At 35.3% G+C, this 25,619-nt stretch overlaps 1 protein-coding gene across 11 annotated transcripts in view; it reads left to right on the plus strand.

The window, feature by feature from the left end:
- Positions 1-25,619, plus strand: part of pcdh15b (protocadherin-related 15b) — a 228,945-nt gene that overhangs the window by 23,229 nt on the left and 180,097 nt on the right. For 8 of the 11 annotated variants that reach the window (XR_009273731.1, XM_058794175.1, XM_058794171.1 and 5 more), the window contains exons 2-4: positions 2,691-2,805; positions 14,224-14,238; positions 14,583-14,648. Coding sequence is in view for 10 of the 11 variants with exons in the window: in XM_058794175.1 (XP_058650158.1) it covers positions 2,715-2,805; positions 14,224-14,238; positions 14,583-14,648 (172 nt within the window). In the remaining variant the exon portion in view is untranslated. The remainder of the gene's footprint in view (positions 1-2,690; positions 2,806-14,223; positions 14,239-14,582; positions 14,649-25,619) is intronic. The other 3 variants (XM_058794176.1, XM_058794172.1, XM_058794173.1) reach the window with 1 other exon arrangement.

Here is a 25,619-nt window from a genome sequence, read left to right on the forward strand (position 1 = left end):
TCTCGAAACCAAAAATACATTTTGAAGGAAACACATTTATAGAACTCGTCCCTTGACATATTGCGTCTGCCGTCAATCCGTTGCATTCTCACAGCGTAGCGCTGAAGCATCTCTCATTGATTGTCCAGAGGAAGACCTTTGTATAAAGGAACACAGGGGAGAGATATGCTTCCATCCTGACAACAGAGGATGAAATTACATTCGTGTCTCCAAAGACTCTTTCAGTTCAGAAGAACAAAGACCATTCATAATGATAGTCGGCGAGCATGGCAGTGCAATGATCGACTCCAGTGTTGAGGGTTTTGATGTAGTACAAGTCGAAAAGCTTGAAAGTACGTATCTCCCTCTCTCTTTCTGTATGGTTGTCTCTTTTTCACTCAGCAATGGAACTTTTCATCAAGTAGCTTTGGGTTTGCTGATGTGATTTGATATCTGGATGACAACAAGTTATATTGTTGTTCTTGGCTTTTCAAAATAGCCTCTGTAGGTTTTGCAAAGCCATGTCCTGATACCCAAAAGGAATCTGTCAAGATTGTATTACAGATGCCGAAGACTAGCTTGTGCTGAGCTGATGTTCATTCGGATCTGATGTCAATTGTTTATTTTTGGAAATGCACTTATTTGCATTCATGCAATATATCTGTCGATGATGTCAAATGTTTTTTTTTGTTGTTTTACCAATTCTGAGTACAAAAAAAAAAAAAAACATGCCACAAAACTGAAAAAAAATAAATAAATAAAAAATGGCAATTACGTTTTTGTGCTGTCATGTCATATATTTATAATCAGTATTGACGAAACTAACATGAAACTTTTATTAAAAACCTTGTTACAGGAACAAAACACAGCATCTGATTTCAGCTCCATCGATTAAACAGGGTTAAGTCTGACAGATGGTGTTGACAAAATTATATTTTTCATATCACACTAGGGTTAGACAATAAAGGAAATGCTTTCCACATGTATGTTAGACCATGAGAATTAATGAAAACACAACTTGTTTGTTAATCTCCTCAGTGCTACCTTTTAATTTAGGGCCCCATAAATCAATTGACCAATTCATGGATTCATTTGATTAGAGCATTGCAGTGATTATGTTTTTTTAGGCCAACCTGGAAGTCAGCATCCCTCATGGTTCCCTCAACAAAAACCCAATAGGATTGTTCCATTGGCTTTTGGCTTATTTTAGGTAATAAGGTCTGCGGCCAACAAAAGATAATAATTTGTTTTGTTCGTTTTGCATGTTGTGTTCACAAATGAAAACAAAGTTTATGAATTTTGAAGCCAAAATGCGAGACTTCAGCGTCACCACCATTAAGCTTCCAACAATTATTTTAGTCTTTATTTTAAAAAAAAAGTTTCCCCTGAAAATTTGATTTAGTATATGTTATTATAAACACACTGAGGATTTAAAAGCAGATTTATGAGTGGATGAGTTCACCTGTTTGGCGTGATGATGTCTCCAAAAACCTCTCTAGTCCAATTTAGCCACTTGTTAGCACCTGCCTCTTTCAAGGCAAGTAAAAGCTTTAAAAATCACAAGGGGTATTACTGGTGTATTTTAAGTCATAGAACAAAGCGTGAAAATATTGAGCTTGTGTTAACCACAGAACCTAGTTCAGGCATTTAACCGAAAACCCATTCAAAATTCCCATTCTATTGACTTCAGAACGATGGGACTGGCAGTGCCAAAATGCTAACTCATTCACGGGTTTTGGCCTAAATTGTTTTTTTCTTTTTTTTGTGAAGAGTAATGACATAGCTGTGTAAAACAGGGACCTTGTAAACCTTGTAAAACAGGGATAAAATAAAATAAAGACATAATAAAATGTAAAATGAAACTACGCTTGTTTAGAACTGTTTTTCAAATGAAATGGAAAAGCTATTGAAAATTAGGTACCATCATCTCTCAGCAATTGGTGTTATTGAGCACTATTGTCTCCATTATTCACTAAAATTGACCTTATTTAAAGAATTGCTATTGATTTGATTGCAGTATCTATATTCTTTCAGATTACAGACTCTTATAATTGTAAAACTCTGTCACCTCTGATTAGTCATAATGTAAATAAATTGACTTTATTCCTCTAGGAGCAAAGCTTATCTCTTCCTTCCGTCCAAACCTGTCAAAGCATGTTGGTCTTTGAGTCTTTTCCAGGAAGGAGTTCGTTGACCCCTCAGACATGTTGCAAACTTCAAAGCTGCACTTTGCTGTGGGTTGTTATATCTCTCACATGAAGAACGCTATCTATCTCTCTGCTCACTTCAAAGGGAAAGGTTATATGTGCAGCAAATGCTTCCTGCCCACTGTTATTACCGAGGATTTCAGTTTGATGCAACATCCCCAAAGCCAAACTCTCTATTATTTTTATGATGTAAAATGACTTGAGTAATTATGGCTGAGAAATTGACTCAGCTAGTTTCATTGTCTGTTTTGATACCAGAATTAATTAGAATGTTCAGTGAGTAAACTTCAAAGTCCTTGGGACTGCTTTTTATGACAAACGGTAAATAATTTTCTCAAAGAGATGAAAATCAAATGGTCACTTGGCATCTGAATCCCCCTGGGGTCTGTCTAGAAATGCACCGGCTACCAATTATGCAACTTATGACTCATGCGTCTTAAATGGTGCAACTGCCATTATGCGAGAGAAGCACTTCATCTGTAATCTGTCTCTTTATGTTCACAGGTGAGCATGCTGTAATACGTGAAGATGCGCCAGAGGTCGTGGCTCTTTAAATGGTTGGGAATAGGCATTGGCGTTCTTCTGCTCACCGTTGCTAGCTATTCTCAAGATTCAGATGGTAAGTTCTCCCTCACGAATTTTCCTGACTGTCTGGCATCTTCAATATTCCTGCTTTGGAGCGATCGAATTTAGATGATGATATCTGTGTTTTCCAAAACTCATAAGATTGATTCATAAACTGGTGAGCTATCTCTGTAGGAATTTCAGAATGCACTGTAACAAGCTCAGTCAAAAAAATGAAAGAAGGCATGCAATGTGAGAGAAATGTTCATTAGAAATATAAATAATTAAATACTGAAAACTAGCAGTAAAATGTGATTCATTTCAGAGAGGCTCATTTTCCTATATTTGTGCGCCTGTGTATTTTTATGCTTTTTAGAGTAAGTTGTTAGTTTAATAATATGCTAATGTTAAATTATTGCATCAACACTGTGCTTCCGAAGTTCAGTTTGAGCAGTACATGGAAAGGTAGTTTACATATAAAAGTTTACATATACAGTATAACATGAACATTTTAAGGGCAGTTTTGTTATTGTTTTTAAAACAAGAATCATGCCTAATGAATTACTTATGAGGTTTTTTTTATTTTTATTTTTTTATATGATACGAATATTTTATTTTTTATTTTTTATAGGATATAAAAATGTAGGTGGTGGAAATTACTTCCTTAGGCTAATTTTGTAACTGTCATTTTCATTTTTAATTCATTTTTAATTTCACTGCTACAATAGACAGTTATAATATGTGTTGATATAAACCATTTTCACACAGTAAATGTTACAATATTTTCATCACATTTAGATTGTCACGGTTTTAAAGATGTAATGAATGATTTTCATTATAGATTTTCATATCTCAAGATTGAAAGTCTGGTATGATGGTATGATGGAACAATGGGGAAAAATCTGTCAATAAAAGTCACTTTAAAAGTTGCAAGATGATTCATGGGGAAAAAATAAATATATTTCTCAAATAAATAAATAAATAAATACATTCATACATACATACATAAAAATGTTTCCAGCTTAATGTGACCTTCACATGATAAAATTAATCAGTAAGCACTAAGTGTAACATTGTAACAGTCAATGTATATCAATATATCACAGGCATCAACTGTTACAATGTTACACACTGTTTGATTTTTTTGCATTGTCACTGTATCATATGCATTACTAGTAGGACATGTTCGCCTCTGCAGATACCATAATGACTTGGCATGAAAGTATGACAGATTGTAATTTCATGTAGGAAATTTGCACAATAGAACCTCTTTTCACTCAATCTATGATGACGCATATCCTTTCACATTGGACACCACTGGAATTTACTGTATTTCCTTTGTGTTGCTTAGATGTGCGCTTCCTAGTGTTTTATCGATGTGGCACACTGATATGAAAGTGGAGAAATTCTGTATATTGATCCTTCACCTGCAAAGAGTTGGAAACTGCTTTTTCATTCAGTCTTCAATTCAGTAATCTTTCTTTTATTTCTCTTGAACACACTCTGTATATGTCGTTTTTTTGAGTACAAAATGATTTTTTCCCTCTTATCTAGAGTGTTAAATTAATAGTTAACCCCAAAACAAGGCTATGCTTGTTATTTACTGACCCTCGTAACATTTAGTACATATACATATTTTATTTATTTATTTTATGGCAGCGGCTATTTGCACTGTGTAAATAGTGATAGATGCTATTTACACTAAGTGCAAATAACGATGGATGCTATTTACTCTAAGTGAAAATAGCATATTTTCTTAGCGATAGATACTATTTACACTAAGTGCAAATTGTGATGGATGCTATTTACACTAAGTGAAAATAGCAAGATTTTCTGTTATTTATACTACTAATTACAAATTTTGGCAATTATCTGCACCTCAGTATTGTAGTACATTATAATGCAGTATATAAGTAGTATGCAGTAATAACGTACTGAGTGTAAATTCTAATTTTAATTCGAATTATTAAATGGATATGCCACCTTATTGGGACAATAAAGCCAAATAAAGTCATAAAACTGCCTTGTATGGAAAATAGACCAACATTTTTTGGGACCAATATATTCCTCTCCAGTGAGCTGTAACCTCCAGAACTGCTAAATGAATCATTCTTTTGAGCTGGTTGTCAATGAATCGTTTGAATGATTCGTTTTCATATTGAACTGCTTTGTTCGTGATTCTGACTTAATTGTACAGTCTCTGCAGTTCTCAAGTTAAGAGCTCACTATAAGGGAAGATTACCAGTAAATTTTGACTTCAGGAACTTGAAGTGTTAAAGACAATGTTCATGGTTCTTTTGGTGTTTATTTATCAGAAGCTTGTTAGCCTGTATAACTAAAATATATTGCCAAAAGTTGATGGACTCCTCCCTTAATGGTTTTGGAAGCTGTGCAATGTTTTAAATCTTAATGCTGCACCCAGCAGTGATATTCTGGGGAATTATGGGCTGCCAACTTTGTGGCAACAGTTTAGGAAGGGCCATTTTTGTTCCAGCTTGACATTTTCCTCTGTGCCCAAAGTGAAGTCCATATATAATTGATTTACTCTTTGTCCTCACCTAAATGACAGAAGTAGCCAAACCCAAGCTGGAATTGGCCATACAGTGTATTACTTCAACATCACTAAGCCATACATTTACCCTGTCTGGGTTGAAGACAATTTGCATTTGACCTCCAGGTTTAATGAAGATAAAGGACATTCCAGACTGAACATTGATTTATTGGTTCCACCTTTTTTCCAGTGTGGAAACTTTTGTAAATGGATCTTTTAAAGGAAATTGTAGAGATATATACATGTTAGCATGATTTATTGGGTTTGACCTGAATGCTTATGGGCTGTTCTCACCTTCTTTCAATGTTACTATGACCAAATTTTCTCTTTTTGTTTGCAATGCAAAAAAATACCTATACAGTTTCAAATGTTGAATCACTCAAATTAGCCTTAAAGTTCACTATATTTCAAATGGTTTTGCAGGAATTACCTCTTGCATTTCATATTTACATACTCTAATTCAGTCTTGCAAATATGGCAATAGTTCAAGGTGAGATATGGAGCAGGCATACATTACTATATTTTCTAGAAAAGAACTCGCACCAGGTCAATAGATTACATTTATTTGTTTTTGAGAAAAAAACAAAACAAAACAAAACAAAAAAACAGATAAGTTGCATGGTATTCAAAACAGCAACACAATATACAAGTAAAAAACAAACATAAATTGTACTTGCATCTATTATAAACAACATTTATTAAAGCTAAACCTAAATTTATTAAAAGTGAAACTGAAACTACCAGTGTGTGGTAGTGAAACCCATGTTTTGAATGCTTGAGGTTAATTGCATTATATAAATTACTTTAAAATATACAAAGCCCCTAAGGCTACACGGTGATTAAAGTAAAATGAGATGGGAGGGGAAAACAAAAAAATATTTTAAAGCTTTTGCATTCTCTCAAAATTTTGCAAAATGCAAAATGTTTGCGAGAGAATGCAAAGTTTCTCAGGCGAACAGAATTACAAGAGAACCCAAATATTTTGCAAGAGAACACCAAGGTTTTACAAGAGAACTAAAAAGTATCTTTCTCGGAGGAACGCAAAACTTTTGTAAAAGAATGCTACAGTATATATATATATATATATGTATGTATATGCATTTATGGTGTAATTGCTACATTTTTGTGTCAATCCATGTTCATATTTAGCGCAAACAATGGTCTGTCACTTTAATTTAGCGCGTCCAGCGCAGGAAAAATAGACTCAGCGCGAAACGATCACTGCACTGCTGCAGATGCACAGCTCCTGAACGCACAGCAGGACTGTGACCGCGTGCAGTGTGCATGCTTTACAGTATCAAATGCAAGCCAGTCTCTCTTTTATCCATCATCAGTGAAAATACCAACTCTCGCTACAACACCGATAACCGTCATGACTTTCTGATGTTTGCTCATCATGTTTTCGTTCCGTTCTGGTGTAACCCCAGCTATGTGTTGCCACATTCTCAGGTTATGAAGAATAAAGAAGGGAAAAATTAATCTTCCAAAATAAAACAGCAATATTTTCTCAGGTAAAAGTTATCAGAACCTTGTCTAGGGACAAGCTGGCCATCACTCCGCTCTGATCTTATCAGCCCGTTCGTATCCAACTATTTGATTCGCTCTTGTCACTTATGACAAAACAGCTAACCAGTTACGATGATTTTGTCTTCAGAAAATATTATTTTATTCACTTAAGTCAAAAACAGCGAATCTTTTTAAAAACTGTCTGTTGTTCTCACTACATTGCATTGTTATAATTTGTAAAAAATTTGACCTGCCTACTGGCGACTGACACTGTTACTCACCAACGCCGATTTTTACTCGCATTTGCCGCTTGGCAAGTGTTAATTTTAGGAGTGTTAAATGCATATACGTGTATATATATATATATATATATATATATATATATATATATATATATATATATATATATATATATATATTATGAAATATACAGTAGATCTCACTCTGCTCTTCGGCAAAGCTGAAATGAATTGAAGGTGCATTCTAATAGACACCAGAACTCATTCAGCTTGATAGCAGCTTTAGAATCAGGCAAAACCAACAGTGATGATCATCTGCTGTCATTCTGTTATTCTGAGAGCAGACTGTACTTTTTCCTGACTTTATCTCTCAAATGATCTTTCACTCTCCTGAGGTTCCAGTCCATTACAAAGAGGTCTAGAGAGAGATATCTCTAAGTATTCCCATTCATCTCAATGGCAGTAGCTCGGCTGGCATATTATTTAAAATAAATGCCCAATTTTCCTTTGAGAAAAATGCTTTTTAGAGCAGGTTAGTTGCAGCTGGTAACAGGACCATGCTAGGCAGCTCAACCTGGACCTTTTGGTCCACTATGTTTTGATTCTATTAGATTTTGCATGTTCTCTGGTGGATTCTTACCCCTGAGGACTTGAACTGAACGGCTGACATTTCCCATATTGCAGTGTGGCTAACAGGCTAAAGTTGATAGTGGAGTTGGCCTCGTACACTCTATTCTCATTTGAACCATGACCACTAGAGTTCGACAGTCTAGCTTCCCAAGTGCTTGCTCTCTCTCGCCCCTGAAGATTCAGATGTGCCCGCTCTGTTCAGGGACACTGTTCAGCCAGAGTAGGTCAGCTACGCATGGTGTCCACTGAATGCTAACTAAGGACAAGGCCAAGATTCATTCCAAGAAATATAATCTCATCCATTTTTCATCAGGCTATACGAATTCGCAGCTCAGACATGCTTCATCACTAAACATTTCAGTGGTCATTAGAATTTCAATAATGTTTCCCTTCAGGGACGCCACACGATGTGAGTCAACATGCTTATATTGTATCAGGTCAGAGCTGTTCATAATGCGGAATATGCTGCAGACCCATTGGAGTTGATGATGAGAGATTTTTCAATGCAAAAGAGGTCAGTCTTCATATAAAGACTTAAAAGTAATTTAAAGTAAATTTGGCTTGTGGTTTAAAGTTATGGGATATGTGATGAGCAAAAACCAGTCCTTTATTGTATGTGTGCCATCACTGCAGCTCTCTCAATATCGTCCTTCCAATTACTGCATCCTGGAATGCAGTAAAACCCAGAATGGTTTCAATTAAAATTAGAAAACACTTATTCAAACTTTTGTACTTTCTCATTCAAAACAAATTAAATTGATTGGAAGTTTTTGCTGAGCGTGCTTATCTTCAAACTTATTTTCTGCCGAGCGCTGTGACTTAAGCACAAGGGCAGATTGATGTATAGGAGACGTGAAAAGGGCTGATCAGCAGACAGTAGTGAATGGCTCCCGGTGGAGACATCCATCCCACTCAGAAGGTAGAAGTTCAGATCTTTGACCTTAGCTGTGATGGATGTGTCCCGCTGGACAAGCAGCCATGTGCTGCAGTGTCTTGACGTGGATGTCATTCCCACATCGCACTGTCCTTTTATTGTTCTGGAGATTCTTCAGAAACCCTGGGGCAGTAAAACCATTTACCAGAGAAACTCAGATTCCACAGCTCAGGGGCCACTTTTAGAAAATGCAGGTTGTCCAGGGCAGAGTGAATAAAAATGACCCGGTAAAAATAAATAACACTAAATGGTCTGTCAATCTGTTTGTCTTCTCTGTAATTTGTCTATCTATCTATCTATCTATCTACTGTATCTATCTATCTATCTATCTATCTATCTATCTATCTATCTATCTATCTATCTATCTATCTATCTATCTATCTATCTATCTATCTATCTATCTATCTATCTATCTATCTATCTATCTATCTGGTTGAATTAGAGAATACACAACATATTTGCTTGAATAGTCTAGAACAGTGATTTCTCGTCTCTCATAATTGGATGCAATGATTTAGGAATCAGTCCATTTATTTGTTAAATTGTCTGTTTTGCTGTCAAGCTTTTGACATTTGGGTGCTATTTTCTTACATTTTTGCTGTTGAATGAAACACGCACTGTTTTACAAATGCCGCAAGCAGTCTGTCACTATGCACAAATCACTGATGACAGCATTTGCATACCCTAATGCTTTGCTTTACAATTATTATAAAGGGAATATGAATTGTGAAACATTTTGTAAAATAATCTGATTACACAACCACTTAAATGTCATTTAAATAAACTGTAAGTTTTGCAGCTCAAGGAAGCTAATTAATGCGGCATAACTAAACTAGACCCCCTCACATTATGAATTCTTGGGCTGCAGACAGCTTTGCTGATTATTAAGGCTATATTATAATATATTATAAAGCTTTCTGGTTTGTCACGTCACAACACTTTCTTAATTAATTCTCAAAAGATGTCCAAATTGTTATGGGTGGACGAATTTGAGAATACCTGCCATATACTGTTTGATTATTCTGTTTTCCATAATCTTCCATTACCATAATCTATTGACTTCCATAATCTTGAGATATGCATAATTATTATGTTTAGGTTTAAAAGAGATTTATTGCTTCACTATATATATATAGAGCAATAAATTCCATACAAAATATCTTAAAATAATATTCCATACTACCTGCTGTGCAACATTCACAACCCATACAAGATGAAGGGATTATTCATTTTCATACACTACATGAATTATCCACAATGACTGTTATTCAGACAGGCTACAGTCATACCAGTAGGCACACGCATGTCATCTTCAAAGGCATTTAGGTGATTCAAGAGCAGACATACATGTGTAATTACTTTTTCCATCTATATGGCATCCAACATAAAAATAATTAATAATAGGCACTTTCCTTATGTAGCAAAATCCTTTGATTAGCATTAAACTTGGCCATGTGATCAGAAATAATTTTAATTAGAACACTACTGGATATGAAATGTAAAATGTTTAAAATTTTAAGTGTTTCTTGTTTGCAGACATCCCCCCTCAAAAAAATAAAATAAAATTGTCATTAGTTTTTGTTAAAATCAAACAGTTGCAGTGCATGCTATCTGAGCTAGATGTACAGTGATTGGAGTATCATGTTAGCTTATCTAAGATGTTTCTTCAAAGAAAACCATCCGCTTCATTAAAAACTATTCCACCCAGTGGGTGTCATGTAACATGCATGATCATCAATAAGATGATTCAATCAGCGATGAGTTGTTAACTTCTCTAATCACAGCTTTAATAATTTTTACAAAGCTGTCAGATCAGAGTATTTTTGTGCATGTGTTTATTTAATAATGGTTGTTTTCATTTTATACAGCAGAAGGAGAAATGGTAAATAAAGTGCTGTAGATTTTGTGTCTGTTTGTACTGATAAACGCAAAAAAGTACAATAAAAAGAATTTAAAAAAGAAAAAAAAAAAGAAAGAAAGAAAACAATTATTTAAATGATTGAAAAACGTAACAAAAAATTACGATAAACCTTAGTGGGTAACCAACATGTTCACGTTCTGGATTTGTGGCTCTTCAGAGATCTATTTCCTTCCTGTGTGCTTGCTTGTAGCTGAGTATTGATTTCTTCTGTGATTACTCTCATTGGCTCCTCTCCTAGCTTTCAGAGGTGTGTTATCTTATCTAAGGCATTCGTAAGACCGACCCTCAGCATCTCACTTTTTCACCTTTGATTTTGCTGAGAAATCTGGTGCCATACTTTTAAAGAACACTTTTTTTCTTCTTCATATAATCACCCTTATATCAATCCAGCATGACTTATGTTATGTGTGGAACACAAGGAGATACTATACAGAATGGTCACACTTCTCTTTCCATATACTGAAGGTAGAAAGTGACCATGGGGAACTAAGCTCCAAAAATGGCAAAATATTACTTTAACGATGACTAAAATTTGGTTTGTTACTCAATCAAAGCAAAGACTTAAAATAATGGGAATGAATATTTCAGAAACATGGAATATAGTGCACAAGTTGTATGGACCAGTGTCATTTTTTTATAAAAATTGTTTTTCTATTTTCTACGGAGGCCCGCACATGCAGGAAAAAAATAGTAGGCTAAATCGTGTGCACGATTTATAAATCGAGGGAACAAATTACTAAATCGTGCGCACAATTTAGCAAATCGAGGGAACGAATTATCAAATTGAGTGCACGATTTAGCAGATCAAGGGAACAAAATAGTAATCTTGTGCACGTTTTAGTAAATCGTGCTCACAATTTATAATTTTTTTGTTGCATGTCATGTGCGGGGCTCCGTAATTTTCCATTTTTATTTTAATTGTAATTTTAGTCTAAGTAATTGTACTTTTATTGTTATATATTTAAGTATTTAAGTTTTCTATAGTTTTTATAATATATATAATTTGTATAGTTTTATAGTACATATAGTTCCAAACTCATATTTTGTTGAGTAAATGACCACAATTTTAACTTCTATGAGAACTATGCCTTTAAAAAAGTCATAATTGTTTTCGAGCTTCAGAGACTACAGAATCTCTATGCTGTGGTAGAGTTCTCACCTCTGCTGAAGCTGAGAGAAATTTAGGTCACCTCTAGGCTAAAAGAAACTAAGAAAATAAAAGCTTATTGCCCTTTTTGTGGTCTAGGGTGCTATTTGGAAAACCATTTGTTCCAAGTTCATCAATGGTAATAACTCCTTTCTTCCTGAGTCATGGTTTTCCTTTGCTTAGTATAAAAGGGGCCCCATAGCCATGAATCTTTAATGGCGACACCAGATAGTTGGTCTTTCCTTTGAAAGCCTGCTCACCATCATAGGCTCAGTTGCTAAGAGAGCCCGACTTGCCTTGGTTTAATGTGTCAGCACTTCTGATGTTACGTAAAGCCACACAAATGCTATCAATCTCTAATTCATGAGCGGCAGGCCAGAGACAGGCCTTGGAGACACAAGCACTGATGCAAACGACCATCGTCATAACACAGAAAACCGATCCTGAGAACTTTTACTGTAGACTTGACCTTCATTTGCACTTCAGACTATTAACCTTTGCGTAACGGGACAATTAATTGCCCTCGCTTTGTATAGCGCCCTCAAAGAAAGCCCATTTTGTTCATAATCACTGATCTGTGTTGCAGAATTCATGGTGTCGATTTTATGTGATTTATATTCTGCTGTCGTCTTCTCATAACTTGCCATTAATTTTTGGATAAAGGTGCACAGGGAGGAGAAAAGCCAGCGGGTTGAGACCGGATTCCTCCTGCTAACAACAGCAACCACTGGCAGTCGTAGATCTCGTCTTGCCTACCGTGAAGGAGCATGTTAATCAAATCAGTCACTCAAGGACTGCAGCGTAGCACTGTCTCATTGCTTGCCACTGTAAATCAAGAAAGCGGATAGTCAGTTCCTGCAATCCTGGGGTAAAATAGTGCACATATGATGTAAGAAAAACGCCGGTCTACATTGAAGCTAAAAGCAAAATTAGTTGTGCATTGTGTGCAAAGGGAAACTCTGACGATTAGAAGTTTTGAATTTGGTAGATACCTTCTAAAAATCTGGTTGCTTTCTCTGTTAAAAAGCAGTCTGTTTTTTCTTGTTTTATAGAGTTTTTTTTTGGAACTTCTTTTACAATGAAATGTCAAAGTAGAATTTGAATTTCATGTAATTTCAAGATGCAACAGGTCTGTAGAACATTTGCTAATGGCAAGGCCATGGCTCTGAAAAATGCAATCACTATACTGTCAGGAACAATTATATTAGTGTCAATCATGTCTTTGTTGTTCTGCTGATGTAGAAATTGCATCAGACACAAACTGTTTTGCGGTCCACTTACATTGGTTTCAACAAATGGGACTTGTTTACAATCATTATCTTTGTCGGTCCTGAAACAAAATGACCTTAACCAATTGGGGGTTGGGGTGTGAAGAACTTCTCATCAATTTGTCATTTGATTTTAGAGTTAATAGTTAAGGTTTGGGGTCGGGATAGAAGTATATTTTAATCCGGTTGATTTTCATCAGGGTTTGAAGAACATTGTTATTTTCCCTGTGCTTGTAGACTGAAATGGTTAAGGGTATGGTTGGGGCTCTTGTCAACCAGAGTTTAGGGCTGGGGTTGGGATTCCAACATTATCATAATGTCCATCTAGGTTTAAGACTTTTAGATTTAGTGAAGACATGTATGGTTTAAGGATATTTTTAACTGACAGGAGTGCTCTACCAGGACAAAAAGAGATATAGATCTGGGTACATTTTGTCCTAATTGGCAAAATCACAGACACTTTGATGTTCAGCGACTTTGTAACCATGATTTTGCCAAGTAGGACATACATGGATCAACATTTTTGTTGGTATTGTAATAAAATAGTGTACAACCAGTGGGGATCGGGTTTGATATGTTTGAAAATAAGTCTTGATTCATTGACATAATGCACCGTCATCATAATTTGCGTGAAGTGGAATACAAGTTGTTGGTGTTTTACTGCCACTAATGTTCATTTCAGCTGGAAACGGCAGTGAATTATATGTATACGCAAAATGTAGGTAGAGGCATGTTTTTCCAAAGAGCCTATGTTGATTTTAGGGGTTGTTAATTGTTAGGTTTAAGATTATATTTGTTTGACAGGAATGTTATCCAAAACCGTTTGTGGTTTTCTTACTTTGATTTTGCCTGAAGCAATGTCCGCATTGATATTCATTTTCAACATCATTTCTTTCAACCAGTCAGGGTTTCTTATTAAGTCACCATTTCCATTTGATTTTAATTGTAGTTAATGGTTAAGGGTAGACTTATAACTATATTTGTTTGACAGGAATGTTCTTCCAGCAACATTTCCTACTTTTGCAAATTCACGGTCATCTTGAGGACCACCAGAAAATAAATGTACTCGAGTGAACACCACTTGCTAGTAACACTGCTTGTCTTCTGAATTTCTCCATGTATTTGTCTCTTTCTGTTTGGTTATTTCCTCTGTCTTATCTCACGAGGATCAGATGAAAATTTGATTTTGTGCTTCTTTTTTTCTTCTGTCTCTCCCCACCTCTCTGTCACTCCATCGTTCTCCTGCTCTCTGCCGATGACATTATCTGTGACTCCAGACTGGCAGTATGAGGGTAAGACGATGTATCTTATCTTTCTGTTCCTCTTTTGTTCTCTCATCGGGCTTGAGAGCACAACTCTATTAACCCTTTGCAACCCCAGTGGTAACAGCTCTCTCTATACACATAAAGAAGTCATTTTGTAAATCTATCTTTGACTTGTAGCCCCCCGGTCCCAGCAGTGGATAGGTTACAGTACTCGTAGATCCTTTTTTTATGTGCAGGTTGTGTGACATAATGTGAGCTGAAATTGAAATGTCTTGTTTAGTATGAGTTACGTTGCAGTCTAGACTTGATGAAATTCTGATGTCTCTTTTTTCTGTTCCTTTTTCCATTCATTCTGTGTCCTTGCTTTTCAGAGTGCAAGCTCTCCAGAACAGGCCCGCCTGCAACCATTGTAGCCATAGATGAGGAGAGTCCTAATGGTAGGCCTATATTGTTGGTTTCTTTTTTTATCTGCATTTCATTAAACTAAAATGGAGCACAGTCATTTTGAAAGAATGTGGTCAGAATTCAGAACAGCACTTGAGTTTAATCATAAAATCAAAGTCTGCTTTGTTTTGGTTTAGCTTAACTGTTTAAAAATATGAGATGGACAGTTTGCTAAAATGAATTGTGCTTGCTTAGTGCAACATTTACTGCACAATTTTTGCTGTTTTGGAGCTGATTCACTAAAGGAATTACGGCAATAAGGTAACAGCATAAATGTACATAAAATGCATGCTGAATGCAATTTGCATGTTGCAGTTCCCTATTTTGCAGGTATGTGCTTAGTTGTGAGGATTCTTGTTCACAAGCTCTCAATTTGATTTGATTTGATTCTGATTCTGATTTTGTTTGACTCAATTATGATTGAGTTAGCTATTGTCTTGCTACAGCTGCTTTATAGTAGAATTTTGGATTTGCCCAATTTTTAAAGTTTGCATTATCAATTTTTGATCCTGTTTAATATTGTGAAGCTGTTTTGAGAATCTCTACTGTAAAAAAAAAAAAAAAAGTGCAAAAAATGAAGGCAAATTGACTTGTATTACATTTAATCACTGGAAGAAACTAGATATTGATTCAGTAACTGCTCTGACAGATTAAGTAAGTTCAGCGAAGCCTTCAGCAGACTGAAATGTAACTCCTGAGTTTGAGTCTTTTTGAATGATTGGTCTTAAGATTAAGGACTTGCTTAAAAGAGTCAATTATGTGAATCAGACCACACTGGTTGTGTTATATATTTTTGATACACACCAAAAAACAACAACAAAAAAACAACGGGTTCCTAAGATTCATTTGTTTGAGAATCAGACTACACTGGTTGTGCTGTAAGTTTTTGATCCTCTAAAAATAACTAGTTCATAAGAGGCATTTGTTTGAAAATCAGACTGCACTGACCACGCAAGGATAATTAACATTTAAAATATCTTAATTTACATTTAAAAGAGGTGTGTTTGTGCTCAATGACAAATTACTCACTGTACCATGAATATGTAAATTGCTGTCTCAGAGCAGTCATTATGTGGTTAAACGGACTGTGGGTATTCAGTTAATAAGACGCAGATTGAAATACAGTGTACAAAAGTGCCACAGCTCTCCTGTACGATTTCCTTCATTGTGTGCTAATTGACAGTGATGGATATGAACAGATTTGCTCAAATACATTGGAGAACATTTTTGGACAAAACGGTGTGTATGTTGCACTGATGAAAGCAATTTTTGTTCTTCACACTTACCTTAGACCTCCCATGGTGCACCTCACCAGGGTGCAGATGCACAGATGGTGTACAGTACACTGCTACTTTGATGGGCCTTTTCAAGTGCTGTCTTTTCATCCTCTCTTCATCTGCTCTCTGTATCTGTGCGCTCAAATACAGAGGTGCTAAGAAGGCTTTAGAAGAAAGTTGACAGTTGCATTTGCCTTTGAACATAATTGGAACAGCTTACAGGTGTGAAAGAGGGTCAACACTTTTGCAGACCCACTAGCCACAAAAAATAAAATAAAAATCATAATAATAAAATAAATAAATAAAACAACCTTCTAGAAAACCAGATTTAGATTTAAAGAACCATTCGTTTATTGCAGCACCTGTAGAACTTTTGCAACCTAATGCAATTTTAATTAAGCAGGAAGCACACTTTTTGCTCATAAATTGCTAGTAAATTTCACAAACAATTGTAAAGAAACAGCCATTAACACATTAAAGTAAACATTACATCTTGAAGTAGGAAAACTGAAATAGTATTTTCTTGTAAAAAGTATTCCAAAAATCTGGATAAAAAAGAGCATTTTGATTTCATGATTTAACATATAATGATACCATACTTTAGCATATTGAAAAAATATATTTTGGTATTCAAAGTGGTACTAGCCTTTGGTTTGAGCTCTTTCAGTTTCTATATTTGTAGTGCAGAAAGTGTTATACACTTGACAGTTTCTGTCTGTATTTTTTAGCGTTTGGAGATAATCTCAGCGTACAATTTGATTTTAGTATGACTGAATCTCTTCTCTCTGTTTGTCTTTAATACCAAATCACTGCAGAAACAGATGAAATAGTTGAGCGTTTGTCCAGAAGTTTGAGAAGTGTTTGCTTGGTCAAATTAAGGAAAATAGCTTCTCTTGGGCTTATTTCAGCTCTTCGATAAGTTGGCAGGATTTGTATTAATCTCTTCTTGTGCAATTTACCTTGAAATTTCTCTCCTAAAGCTGTGAATCTCTATGCAATTATTAGAGTAAAGAGTAATCATATTCATCCAAGAGTATTATCCTCCTTAATGCATGCAATGAGATGCTGCCTTTACCTCAAATTACGGATAATATGCTGTTTTCCTCCATTTTCACTCATTTTATCCTCCCGTCTCTTGAGATCCACACATTATCTTTAAAACCCCTTGATAAAGGATCATAATTTTGGCTAAAAATATGTCAACTTTGGAAAGCTCAAGCTGTAATCAAAGATGTCACAGGGAGATAGTGATAAATGTTTTATATGTAAAATATTTTCTCTAAGAAGAGAGATCTTTCTCTCGCTTTCGTTATTTCTGTCTTTTGTTTAAAGCACTTACAATATGTTTATAATTACAATATAATTGCACAGATAATTACTGATTAAAAATATTAAACAACATTTGCCCAGGATGATCAAGATGGCCAATTAGTAATTCAATAACTGACAAAATTATTGCTGCCGTTGACTAGTTTTAAAGTGTTTAAACTGATGGCTGTAATGGTGGTAATGTACATTAAAGGAAATAAATTAAATCAATCAGCTTAAGCATGTTTTTGGTTTCCGTCTGTCGAAGGGCTGCATGTTCTCTTTTTTTTTTGTATGTAAAATTTTTTAGTTGTTGGCCATTGTGTTGGAGCTTCATGTGTGTTTCATTTTAAAAACCGGTATATTTTTAAACATGCACTTGCGAGTGTAGCCTGCATTCTGTTCGATTTTGTTGTGCTTTGTCCAGAATACAAGAGCTATACAGGGTCTGAAAACCTTATTTTGTCATAAAAAGGTCAATTTCTATGATATTTTAAGAGATTTACTGATTTTGACACACAGTCATGAGAGTCTGCAGGAGTCTTTTATTTATTTATATATTTATTTATTTATTGCATTTTGGTGAATTTGACTTGACAGTCAAAAGGTTTGTAAGAATAAACTAGGTTCTTCAAAGGCCCTCAAAAGAAAATATCTTAGAAGAGGTGTATTCAAGTCACTGTGAGTATGAATTGCATTTTTAATGCATTTTTAAAAAGTATTCTGTATTACACCTAAGCATGACTCATTTTAGCCTGTGAGATTTCAAGCACTATTATAATCATCTATTAGCTTGTTGCTTTGATGGTACTCGTTTATGAATGAAATATATGTGAATTGTGTATAAAACTACTCATATAATACCACTTTCAATCAAAATACGCAAAATCTGCAATGCCTCAGTAACTGCTGAGAAATGCATCTAAATGAAATAAATGACTTTTTCAGTGGTAGGAAACAATTCAATCTGTAACCTCAAGGATGGTTTCATTTAGCACTTGTCTTAGCAGTTATCTCAAATGGCTGGAGTTTTGATACTGAAAAGACTTTTGTTGAAAAAAGAAACAATTCGTGGTAACACTTTACAATAAGGTTCATTAGTTAACATTAGTTAACAACATTAGTAAACATGAACTAAGAATGAACAATACTTCTACAGCATTTATTAATCTTAGTTAATGTTAATTTCAGCATTTACTAATGCATTATTAAAATCATAAGTTGTGTTTGTTAACATTAGTTAATGCACTGTGAACTAACATGAATAATCAATGAACAACTGTATTTTCATTAACTAACATTAACAAAGATGAATAAATAGTGTAATACATGCATTGTTCATTGTTTGTTCATGTTAGTTAATACATTAACTAATGTTAACAAATGACACCTTATTGTAAAGTGTTACCCAATTCGTTTGCAAAGACCCGCCCTCCTTAGTTACTGTTGCTATACCTGACAAACAATGCCGCTCTCGCACTACACATGTTCTTCTCACACAGTGAAAAATACATTGCAGAACAAAGAGGAAACTGACAACGTGCCGACAGACAAGACAGAGCAGGTTATTTCTGATATGAAACAAGGTCTCAGGACTATCAGCTTTCAAATTTTGTCATTTTTAAAGAAATTCAAACAATAAATACTGTTTTGTGGCTCTTCAATGTGTCGTGACAGATCACTGTATTGCCTCAGTTCAAACACGTGAACCGATCGTCTTTTCATATTTACGTAAGCTCGAAATGAACATAAATAAACATCAGAAAGTATTATATTTCAACCACGGAACACCATTTTTCAAGTTTAAGTCCACTGAAGTTAATCTTCTCTTCTGTCTGATTTGTGGTTAATGCTAGAAGGGATACAGCTGAGGCTCTCAGTAGGGTAGGTTTAGTGTTAGTAGAATAAGTTGACATATACTTGTATACATATAGTACTTGCAAAGTTTCTCATAGTCAGTATGTTGTATGTTGTGGACCCATCAAAATAAAGTGTTAGAAGATATTAAGCAGGCAGTCCACTAATACTCTAATGACTGCTAGTTGACATGTAGTTGCAAAGTTACTTACTGTTAGTAGAATGTCTAAAGTGGACTATCGAAATAAAGTGTTACCCTTGATTGACAGGCGATCTGACCAATCAGAACGCGGATATTATGTGCCACTGCTGCTATCCGCCATCTTGCACGAAATCCTGTCATGTCCGGCGCTGTATGCATGGCATGCAGCGCTTAAGTTAAAATACTGAGTGTGAAATAATAAAGTAATATGTTAAAATGTGTGCTCTTATCATTCTGATTCAAATATTTACATATTTTCCGAGCCAAAAATATAACGTAAAACCCATGAAAATGGTTTTAAAAAGCACATGGCGCCATAGTTTTATCACTTTAGAGTGTCTCAGTGACGGTCTTTTTGCAGTAAAGGACCTGTCATAGTTTACTGAGTGGGAAGATGATTTGAAACGACGCAAGATTAGCTGCATTGAAAACAGATGAGCGCGCATGTGCATAAACAGCTCCCGATCGGGGCGAAGTTCACAGGATTTTGTACACAGAATGATAAGAGCACACATTTTAACATATTACTTTATTATTTCACACTCAGTATTTTAACTTAAGCGCTGCATGCCATGCATACAGCGCCGGACATGACAGGATTTCGTGCAAGATGGCGGATAGCAGCGGTGGCACATAATATCCGCGTTCTGATTGGTCAGATCGCCTGTCAATCAAGGGTAACACTTTATTTCGATAGTCCACTTTAGACATTCTACTAACAGTAAGTAACTTTGCAACTACATGTCAACTAGCAGTCATTAGAGTATTAGTGGACTGCCTGCTTAATATCTTCTAACACTTTATTTTGATGGGTCCACAACATACAACATACTGACTATGAGAAACTTTGCAAGTACTATATGTATACAAGTATATGTCAACTTATTCTACTAACACTAAACCTACCCTACTGAGAGTTAGTAGACATGTAGTTGCAAATTAATAAGAATTAATTTACATGTAGTTGACACGTAGTTACAAAGTTACTTATGGTTAGTAGAATGTCTAAAGTGGACTATCGCAATACAGTGTAACCCAATCAAGCTCTTTGCGAAAATGAAATTACATCAAGAGCCTTGCAGCATTGTTTACTCCTGTAAGGCATTGATGACCATTACACAATGATCATTATTACATTAGCACCGTGAACTTAGTACAGTGAATGTTATGTATCGGGGGTGAGGACCCTGATGTTGATCGAGCGGACATTGGAGGTTACTGCATTGGTTCCAGGATAGATTAACTGTCAGACCTCGATAAAGTTGGTGGCTCAATGAGTGACCAAGCCAAACCTGATTTAGCATTGAACTTCGTGTCCACAATAGTGGAAAAGACAAAGGTGGAAAGCTTGGATTGGTAGGTAATTGACCTTATGCACGGTTACTTCCTGGTTGTAGATAAGCCAGCTCAGTCATTTCCGGTCAAGTGTACTGTGCCGTAAGAAGAGCGTCCTTTACTCGGTTTCTCTACATAATCCATTCACATTTAGGAGAAAAGTTTTGTTTGTCTAAGATGACCAAACGTCCACGTATTCCATTTCAGGAATGACAAAATGCGAATGTTAAACTTATGCGAGGGAATCCGTTAAATCATGCCGCAAGTCATTGCTATGATTGACAGCGGCAACGGAATGAATCACCTGACGAGCCGATGTCAAAATAAAGCTGTGCATTAAGTGATTCAGACTAAATTCAGACTAACAAAACTACAGGTCTGTGTTGGATAAAACTTAAACGATGTAGCCTAGTTATTTAAATTAAATCTAAACATTTCAAAATACTGAATGCATTATTTATTTGTTATACCAACTTATTTAATTTGTATTTGACTATATAGGTATTTAAATAATTCAGCATATAGGCTGTGACTTTGTGACTTCCTGCACTTACTGTAGCCTACTTTATACTTCAGTGCGACAAAGTACTAAATTTGTTATAATATTTATTTTATAATAAATCAAAAGACGTGAAAAACTAAGTTTAAACGGCAGCTGCAGCCAATGAGTGATCCTATACTGCCATCTCTTGGTTATAATGGTAATTTCATTTTCATCTTAAAAAGTCTATTTTGCGCTGAGACATGTTTTTAGCATATTTCTTCATGTTGTCTTCATGAATGAAAACTGAACCTTTAATAATCGGAATTTTACCAGAGTTGAGAAACAATAAATGGCTTAAAATTTTATAAGATTTTAAAAATGTGTTCATGCTTTGAAGGTAAGATATTGATTAATCGAGAATACCATTACGTCGTTTAAGAGATTAACCTAACTGCCTAAAGAGTTATGATAGTGTTTATTTGTCAGCATTTAAATGCACAGTTATACTGACGTGGGTACTTTCCTGGACTCTGCATATAAAATTATATGTTCTTTAATAACATGAAACTGTATGTTAATTCCACAATCATTATTTACAATGTTGCAATTATTTTGTTTCTCAGTTTCTGATAAGAATGAGGCAGGAGATGTTTCTGTGAGAGTCTCTACCTATATATAACTGTTAGCACATATAAAATGAGCTTCACCGGAAGATTACGAGCTGGCTTATCTTTATTCGGAAGTTCTAAATAGCGCTCTGTGCATATGGTCAATATAGGCTACATTTGAGTGAAAATATTGATCTAGGCTAGTCTGGAAAAAGTGTGGGATTTTGCTGTTAGGGGTTTGTTGGAGGCTTTTTGGGACTCTTGAGAGTAAACTGACCTGTTATTTGGCTGTAAGGATGAAGAGTGGAAGGGCATCCATTTATATCCTGACTTTCGACATGTCTTGCATCAACTCATCATCTTCATCTGACCGTGCTCTCCTTTGGCTCTTGTTAAACGTCCCGTGTGCTCTCTGATCATCCTCTCTGCGTCCAATTAGAGCCACAAAACTGACCAAAGTGACCCTTGCTTGATGATTAGATTTGCTCGTTCTGGAGCCAACTCTGTCAATTAGTAGGCTGCATTTGATCTGAGTTATTAGTTTTGTCCTCGTCTTAGAGTTAGTACCAGCATCCATTTCTGTCTTTGAGGCTGAGACCTACTGAGCTGCCCATATTTGTCTCAACCATCAACTATTCAGGAGGTCTTCCAACCCAGGCTCAGTGAAAATAAGTGCTTGTGTCAGCGCTTCTGCAACACTGATATTGCATACCTAATTGCAAGTTTCGTGGCAGGTTCAAGTGAGTGACACTAAAATGTGTGTTCAGTACTTGACTGTGGCTACATTTTTATTTACGTTTTGCGGCAGTTCAGAATTCAGATGTCTGGGGAGTAACCTACCCCATACACCAAACCCTAAACCTGCCCGATAGTGTTAACGAAAGAAAAAGTGATATAAAAACACATTTGCTGTTGCAACCATGCTCTTTTTACTTTTTTTCTATGTGGTTTTTAACTGTTTTTTGAACTGTAGTTTCACAGGATTCATTCTTGAACACTTCACCTCACAAGTGCAATGCCATATTGCCCATACATATGAAGCTGTATATGTGACGCTAACATTCAACAGTTTTTAAATCTAGTAGCCTGATTCCTGCAAGGAACTGGACAAAATTAGGCTTTCTTCATCGAAACTCTGGCTCCGTAAATCATAATTTCTGTGAAAATGAATAAAAGTTGTAAGAGTTTTACTGCCTCTAATGTTTATTTTAACTGGAAACGGCAATGATATGTATGATTTTCGAGATTTGCAGAAATGTAGGTTGAGGCACGTATTTCCAATGAACCTGGGTAGAGGTCTTCACTGGCCTTCGTTGGGATGCTTGGCCTGGTCAAGGGCAACAGTTGGAGAGAAGCTTTCTCTAGTCTAAAACGTGAACCTGTGTTCAATCCCAGCTAGGATCACAACTAATGATTATATTTTGAATAGTCAATTAATCTATTGATTTTTGTAGTTAATCAATTATTAGTTATTAAGAACCATTCATTTTTCAATGTTTTATTCAAACATTTTCTAATACTTACTTTACAAATAATTGAAATCTAAAGTTCCAACATTAAAAAAATAATAATAAAAAAATAAATAAAGCACCAAGAATTAAAAGCCGTCTATCAGTAATGCAGATGTCCATGATGGCTGAGTTCAGAGTCAGTCTTTGGGATTGACAATAGCATTTGCTTGCTGGTGTAAGACTTGAAATGTTTTGTTCATTCTGCAGATTGAAACAGCTGCTTGAATATAGTACTGTTGCAGTACAAACAGATGCAGTCACAACTGTATTCTAACTCAGGTAACCATAGCGTAACCTTATCAACAGTGTTGGGGAAAGTTACTTAATAATAATAATAATAATGATAATAATTAATTAATGCATTACAATATTGCGTTACTCCCTAAAAATGTAACTAATTATGTTACTTAGTTACTTTTTCTGGAAAGTAATGCATTACGTTACTTTTGCGTTACTTTTTAAATATGAGCAGGGCTTGATTGTTTATTTTTTAATATAAGAAGTTCTATTTATAGCAAATGTAAAAGCCCTTTCACACCAAAAAGTGTAATGAATAAACCTCAGGCTGAAGGAAAAGTAAATTCACGTCTATACAGTAGAAGAAGGTTCAACACTCTTCAACAATAAAAAACAATGAAGCACAATTGTTAGTTTATCTAAAGTCATTTTTGCTTATTAGTATGGTTGAACTGGATCATCAAAGGTCAGCAGCAAAGACATTGGTTAATAAAATGGGATTGGATACATTTGTGTTATTTAACATTTAATTATTGCAGGTTTGCGTCATATTCTGAGTTTGCATTTCACTGCTTTAATTCATTTTGATGAATACTAAATCTGTTTTTTTTTTTTTTTTTTTTTGCGAGTGAGATGAATTAATGCACATTCACATTTAGTCTAGAACTACAGTAGCATCATGTTCACACAGCGCACACAACGCCTCTGTACTTCCAATTTCTCCCAACATGGGGACAGGAGAGCTGTCAGTCAATAAATGGGGGAAAAAAGTAACTCAGATATTTTCTTGTAAATTAAAAAGTAATGCGTTACTTTACTAGTTATTTGAAAAAAAGTAATCTGATTACGTAACTCACGTTACTTGTAATGCGTTACCCCCAACACTGCTTATCAAAAATATCCATTATGTTGGGAAGTTTTCTCACAATTGACAGTGCGTTACTAAATACATGAATCCAATCAAGGATCAAGATTATCCATCAGATCTTTTAAACAATTGCTTTGTAACCAAGTGAAATGTACTTTTAAGTCGCATATCTCACACCCATGATAGCTCCGGTGGCTATATTATATATATACTAAACCTCTCACAATTAACACAGGACAGACAACCAGCTGTTCAGTGTGTTTTCATTCATACAATAGGTTCGACGAGAATTTGATTGTAAGTCTTGAAGACATGTTGATGCAGTTCGTGCAAATCAACGTATTTTTGATTATGTCAATGAATCATTTTGCCCCTAGTCCCAGCTAGCTTCAGTGTTTCCCAGCAGTGTGGATCATGGTTTGGCACTGGACCACCTCCTTCCCTACATCCATCTCTTCTAACGACAACCCGCCAGGCCATTTATAGGTTTATAAGGGAAATAAGCCTGTCTCAGCAGCTACAGTCCTTCCAAAAGCCACTTCATCACTGACATCCACCAAACACTAGGGTTTGCATGGCCTCTCATTTTTACTAGCTGACTCTTTGACCAGAAATGTATTGACTAGTCAATGCAAACCCTATATCAGTGTTTCCCAGCCGTGTTTGTCTTACATTTCAACATTTCTCCACTACACCTTTGCTATATGCATGGTTATATAACATTTGCAGTCTGAGAGGCATCTGAAGCATCTTTTTTGGTCTTGGGTTATTGAGGATCTCGGTCTGATTTGAGGTGACGGTAGAGGTAAACAACTCTTGAAGTCTGCTTGCATGCTTTAGAGGATAAAGCCTGTTGTTGGCATAGGTGGGCCCATGTGGTCACAGAGAAATTGTTCCATAAGTCAATATTTCTGGCTCCAGCATTGTGTGAAATGGAATTTTAGCTGTATAATATATTACTGTGGTGAAGTAAACAGGCAGGTATTTGATTTGTGCATGTTATAAGAAGAGCTGGTGGAAACTCGTGGCAAATTTAATTCAGTGAATTATCATGTCAAGCCAAACCCCTATAACTTTTGTTCCGTCAACAACAAAGGATTATTATATTATATTATATTATATTATATTATATTATATTATATTATATTATATTATATTATATTATATTATATTATATTATATTATATTATATTATATTATATTATATTATATTATATTATGTAAGGGATTATCAATGGCTAGCTGTGCATTAAATGATTTTAAATGCACGACGTGGA

The sequence above is a fragment of the Onychostoma macrolepis genome, chromosome 12 (assembly GCF_012432095.1).
Source record: "Onychostoma macrolepis isolate SWU-2019 chromosome 12, ASM1243209v1, whole genome shotgun sequence".
Taxonomy (NCBI): Eukaryota; Metazoa; Chordata; class Actinopteri; order Cypriniformes; family Cyprinidae; genus Onychostoma; species Onychostoma macrolepis.